Source organism: Ornithodoros turicata, chromosome 1 (genome assembly GCF_037126465.1).
Source record: "Ornithodoros turicata isolate Travis chromosome 1, ASM3712646v1, whole genome shotgun sequence".
Taxonomy (NCBI): domain Eukaryota; kingdom Metazoa; phylum Arthropoda; class Arachnida; order Ixodida; family Argasidae; genus Ornithodoros; species Ornithodoros turicata.
This window is the reverse complement of record NC_088201.1, coordinates 217,386,603-217,393,044: the sequence shown is the minus strand read 5'-3', so window position 1 is coordinate 217,393,044 and position 6,442 is coordinate 217,386,603. Positions and strand designations below refer to the sequence as shown.

The 6,442-nt window shown below is 44.1% G+C and overlaps 1 protein-coding gene across 1 annotated transcript in view; it reads left to right on the top strand.

The window, feature by feature from the left end:
• Positions 1 to 265: 265 nt before the first annotated feature.
• LOC135379050 (uncharacterized) overlaps positions 266 to 6,442 on the top strand; it is a 43,273-nt gene continuing 37,096 nt past the window's right edge. Inside the window, exons 1-3 of the mRNA XM_064612302.1 lie at positions 266 to 336; positions 2,274 to 2,352; positions 2,729 to 2,762. Coding sequence (XP_064468372.1) covers positions 2,729 to 2,762 — 34 coding nt within the window. The 5' untranslated portion in view covers positions 266 to 336; positions 2,274 to 2,352. The remainder of the gene's footprint in view (positions 337 to 2,273; positions 2,353 to 2,728; positions 2,763 to 6,442) is intronic.

Here is a 6,442-nt window from a genome sequence, read left to right as displayed (position 1 = left end):
TCGGACAGATTAAAATGGCTTTAATATGTACTGCGGTATGTTTTACCGATTATTCCGGATAAACGAGGAAAGCAGGAATCCTAGTCATATATATATTTAACGTATTGCGTTGCCTGTGAATTTTCTAGATGCTGCCAGTCGTGTCTGGTGCGTAAATACCTACCGCTTCTTCAGTAAAGTTATCTGGAAGAGCGAATTTCTCCACAGCGCTCATACATGGCGTACATGGGATGAAGCAGAAGAAGTACGTCACGCGTTCATGATCTTTCATTCTGTGGATGTAGTAAGTTTCATTGTGCGACTTGGTTTTGCAGAAATATCCACCTCAAGATAAAGGTAAGTCCAATCGAAGTCACTGGTTAATTTATTAAGGGAACGCGGTCGTGGAAAGTTATCCAGTCGAATTTATAGCGGTTATCTCTAAACACGAAAAGGAAGGGCTTTCTCCTTCGTCGACGCTTGATAGATACTAATAATTCGGGGTCTACGTCGCGAGACAACTCAGAGTATGAGCGAGCTTGATAGAGACGACATATATGACGACGAGATGTTGGAACTGGCTGTAAAGCACAAGATCTTGGTCAGAGTCCCAGCCATTCGTGACACTCAAATATATCTTGGACACATCTCGTCGGGTAGCGTCTCGCAGTTGTGCATGAACAACAGGAAGTTAACAGGAGGTGGCTTAAATGTTCAAGCTCAGCTTCACCGGTAGAACATCTGGGACAGATAAGCGCGACGAACTTCAGCATTGGCGTTCGCTTCCGACTCCTTATGCACTATATCCTAGTCCATGCCGGAGATGAAGAGAGCATAGCGTTGGAAGCGTGCTGCTTAGATGTTACATTAGATTGCAAATATCCCCTTCATTGCCGAGGGTATCAGCGTCAAGGGTTGATGTGTTGGAAGCCTGCAGTGTGCCATATAAGTAAGCGTAGAACATGTTCTCACCCCAGGCAATGGCTAGGGCCTCTTTGTGAATTGTGAAGCCAAATTGCCTAAGTTGAATTGTGAGTAGTTCTTTTCCGCCGTTTTCAGAGTTGACGAGAAAAACGCGATTGACCTTTCCGTCCCATCAGGCACTTCGTGACACCGTGCCGAGACCACTTGGTCTGGCGTCACAATCGAGTCGGGATGGTAGCTGCGGATTGCAGTGCACGAGTGTCACATGCAATAATTCCTTTGGCAGTTTCGAAAGTGTTTTTCCGTCCACCAGTTAATTTCTTGAAAATGTCGCCAACCAGCGGCAGAGGTGGGCACCCTCACGAGGCCGTGCGAGGGTGCGGGTTTCCTCACCCTCACCTCACGATATTTGATGTGAGGTGAGGTGAGTGCCAATTTTTGTGGTGATGTTTGATGTAATGTGAGGTGAGGAAAACTTTATGAACGCGCACTTGATGAAAACTTTTTCCGCGCGTACACGGGATATGTTTCCTTCTTTTTGCAGCTTCTGTCTCTCACCTGGGCGGGGACTGTCCTCCTCTCTCGCCGGTGATACGCGCAACTTTTACGGATATTACAATCGTCCCACGAAGCGTTTTCTGTGATTGATTAGGCCAAAGACGCCAGCAAAAAAAAACACACAAAAAAACGACTAAGCAATTTCACGAGTGCATTGGCAGTCACTCAAAACCAACGCGACTTCAATGACGAAGATTCTTCAATCCCTACGAACGTCACATCGAATACACAAATAGCTTGAAAATATTGAGGTGCGGTCAGGAAAATTTCGAAAAAAATTGTGAGGTGAGGTGAGGAAAAATTTTCAAAAAATTTTTTGAGGTGAGGTGAGCAAAATTTTTCTCCCAGAAAATTGAGGTGAGGGCCAGGCTCGTAAGGACAAACGCCCACCTCTGACCAGTGGTAAAGGATACTGATCCACTACTGATTGCTGATTGACGGTCCTCTTGAAATCTCCACATATCCTGACTGTCCCATTGGGATATACGAAAAAATCTGTGGGAGTAGCCCATTCACTGACATTGATATTTGTCAGGATACCTTCCTAATCTACTCGTTTCAATTTGGCAAATACTTTTTCTTGAGTGCATGCAGCACTGGACGAGTACGAAGGAACTTCTTCCTTCCTTCGTTTCATTTCACGCTTAAAGTTATTTTGGCTCCCGTTGGTGTCTTCAAGTACGGCATTGGAGTTTCTAGAATCTTCTTCATCTTGTTTTTGACTTGAGAAGCTTTCGCTTCAGTCTGTGTCTTTGTGATTCATTTGTTTCTTCAAGCAATCTGAATTAATTAATCCATTCTTGATCAAACAGTGCTGGTCCAGGATTTCTTCAACATTGAGTTGGATCCTCGAACATTTTTCTTGAAATATTACTTGAACTGTGTTATCAGGTAAGAAATATTCACTTGTCACACTTTGACATTTCATCGATGTAGTTTCCAGTGGAATGTGGTTGAAATGTTTCGACTGAACACATATTGGGGGCAATACAATACTTCTAGCCTGCGTCCATGTTCATTGAAATTACATGACCGTCAATACCTGGTTTTAGCCAGCTGGGACATCGTCCCAGAAACACTTAAAAGCCTTTACAAGAAACCATTTATTCGAAGTATTTATCATTATCTTGACTTATTTATTAAACCACCACAGTTCTTCCGTTTCGGACTCGCTTATCCATTGCTGTGTGTTAACTCGTATCCTTCAGACACTTAATGTTTTCCTTGCAAAAAAACAATTTCCTAAAATACCTTTTTTGCAAACCAGATGACAGCCATGTCCGGTTCTACCGCGGCACTGCGTAAGTACCCCTTCATGTTGACAGTATAATGGCTACTGTCTGCGCTCGAAGATTTTGTTCAGAATCGTAAGCTCTTGGAGGCGGAGGAGAGTTGCACCAAGACAGGGGTGCAGGTACAAGTAAGAGTGGTACACAAGGAAAAATTTGGTGGAGTTGCAAAACATTTGTGGGCGTTCGAAGTGTTGTAGGTGCGGATAAATTTGTTGCGCTGTACGAAAGATGATTTACTTGTTGGGAGTATCGACATCTACGTCCTCATACAAGGCTGCCCAAAGCCCCCTCCCTCACACCTCAAAAAAGTATCACATTGCAGCATGAGTGGTGAGTTCTGTACCACTGAAAATTTGCGTCAACATATTTATAAGCATGCACGCCATGTGTCGCGTGACGTGTAAGCAAGTAGCATCGCTGACGAGGTTTGCCATAAAATCAAAGAGTTACGTGGACCAGCTTATCATTGAGCTAACCTAGAAAAAGAAAGTGATATTAAACGGTAGGAGCAATTTATTTATTTACAAATGGTCACACGACTTTCATGCACGAGAATGAAAACATACGAACATGGTAGAGGACCATATATACAGTTGACGTGGGAGTTTTACCATGAGAGGGTAAAAGGGTGATGGAAAGGATGCAGATACAGATAAAAATGAAAAGAACAAATACAAACGCAGGGGACGATACCCCTGCGTTTGTATTTTTGTTATTTTCATTTTCACCTGTATTTGCATGCTTTCCATCACCCTGTTACCCTTTGATGCTAAAACTCCCCCATCAACTGTATATATGTTCCTGTACCATGTTCATATTTTTCTAACCAGAAGTGCAGTCTCGTGCACGAAAGTCTTGTTTACCTTGTGTAAATAAATAAGTTGCTCTAACCGTGTAATGTCACTCTTTGCTTTATTCACCACCGGCAACTTGACATCGCCTATTTTTCTGCCTTCGTATCTTCTACAAGAAAAAAAAAGAGAGACATTGATTTACTTTCAGTCACATAACGATATAGCGTATGATGTACAGGAGTCGGGAGGTATTTGAGAAGGAACTGGTGACTTGAGGTCGTTCCCTAGTCTGTTAGTACACCACTTCTTTAACACGCATTATGCTTAACTTTACCTGGGCCTATTTAGACACACCCTATGCAAAATAGTTTCTCTCGTTGGTTGTTGTTTTATTAGGACCGCCTTGCTTTTCGAAGATTGTTCCTCTCTGAAGCATTCGGAAGAGTGCTTGATTTTCACGTCTCCGTTAGAAAGAAAAAATAACATTGTGCTATTTGGTTACGCCATCGGACAAAAGAGATAGGAGAAAGGTGTCTCGCCTGGGGCGAGAAGAATGTCAGGAGCACTTCCCATGGGGGAACTCCAGGCGTCGGAGTTCTGCGTGCCCAAATGGCAGGAGATACGTAACGGGTGTTGATGCACTGTAAGGGGCAAGGTGGCACGGGAGGAGGAAGCTGCGAGACAGCCCATGTCTCCTCAGAAAATCGATCATGAACGCACTATGTTATCCGACAGAAAATATGTACCGTATGTGATGCTCATGGAGCTGCTTTTATTGATAAAAGAACCGCGACTAGAATTTTGTCCCACTATAGATATAGGCACACAGTATGCCGAAGCTCCAACTAGATATCAACTGCAGGGATATAACTCCAGGGTGTTTGTTTCATTCGATTCAGATGTTATACCTACAGGGTGGGCGCTCTAAAAGATGAAAGATGAAAGTCACTGAAAAGGTTAGCCAGCTGTAGGACTCGAATCCACCTCTTCTGGATTACCGGTCCGGGGCTTACCAATTGAGCTAAGCTAACACACCTCCCAGCCACTTCCAAGCGTGCGTCATCTGAACGGACAAACCAACCACACTCTCTCACTCACTCATCCCCGTTTTCACACTTACATTTTTCTCACTCATACACACATTCATACGACAGGATAGACGCAAGCGGCATCTGTTGAACATGAGACAATTGATGTGCTGAAGCTGGAACACATAGAAAGGACAAATACATACAAAGCCTCAAGTGCAGGTGTATGGTTTGTCCCTTCAGATGACGCACCCTTGGAAATTACTTGGAGGTGTGTCAGTATAGCTCAATTGGTAAAGCCCTGGACCGGTAATCCACAAGATGTGTGTCCGAGTCCAACAGTTGGCTAACCTTTTCAGTGACTTTTAACTTTCATCATTAATTTCTTATGCACTTGAGGCGTTGTATGTATTTGATCTTTCTGTGTGTTCCAGCCAGGGCTAGGCACGATTCTTAAAAAGTACCTTCGATACCAATACTCGATACCCTCCAAAAAAACCAATACCGATACAAGATACAGGACCAAAATTGATTTTCGGTACATATACTCGATTCTGTATCGTCGATATATCGATACATCACTGAAATCGCGAGTATAATAAAGCTGGTGTTATGATTAGTGAAGTTTACATCAGTGAAATCATAATATAAAGCTGGTAATATGATTAGGGAACTAAAAAAGAAATTCTCCTATTTCTGGAATCTTTAGTGTATTTTATAGCACACACTTTCTGAAAGGGCTTAACATATCCAACCGCATGGATTTATTGAAGCTGCACTGTCTGTGCAGCTAGCCGAGTTAGAACTTTAGATTGGATTGAAGCCATTGCTACGTTGAAACGATCGCTTCCATAAGCAGCCCAGCAAAAAACAATTCTTTAAGATAATGTTCTTCATGCGTACCGGTCTGTGAGCACTTGACTATACATACGAATAAACCTGAGTCTTTTTTCAGCAGGGTTTCGTTTGCTATTGCAGTACTTACCCGGTAGCCTCTGACTTTGCTCTGCGTGTCACAGACTCTGAGCGTATCTCAGCACGGCCAGTCCCCCACAGCTCTAGGAAAATGTGTATCAAAATGCGTGTTACTGCCCACGAAGGAATCCGTGCGTCTCTATTGGTCGGACGCCACAAGCGTGTCCGGATTGGTTGCCGGAATTTTAAAACGGCACTTCGGTACTCGGCGGTTTCATTTGAAATTCGAACGGTGGACGCCGGGCCGGCGGCCGTCTCATCTGTGTATGATGGTGTCTTTGATCGTGTTCTACTGTTCCTCGACAGAAGCATCAGACTACGAACAGCCAATCGGATTTCAAACTAAAGTGTTGTCGTGATCTGGCTCGATGAACATGTTCAAGCGCAGCCAGATCTGCATAGCGGTGACAAGAAAATAGGTTCATGAAGCAGCAGCATTCTGTGTTTGACGTGTAGCAGGCAAGGACACGATTATTAACAGATTGTGCGCAATCCCGACACAAGGTCGCGTTCACGACACATGCCGGTCTCTTCAGATTCAATGTGCTACCTTTCGGGCTTTGTAATGCGCCTTCCACGTTCTAAAGAGCACGTTGTAGGGGGCCTCAGATTCTGTCCCTTTTAGTTGGACGACATTCATCGTTTTCAGTAGGACTCCTCAAGAACACCTGCGGCACCACAACGCCGTTCTCTCTCGGCTGCGGTCAGCTCACCTCAAGGTCAAACTTCAGAAGTGCAGTTTTTTAAAGAACAATGTCTTGTATCTTGGGCACCATGTTTGCCCAGATGGCTTTCATACTGACCCGGCCAAGACTGAGAAGGTCGTGAACTTGCCCTCACCGTCAAGTGCGGAGGAGCTCCGATCGTTGTTGGGTTTAGATCGTATTAACGC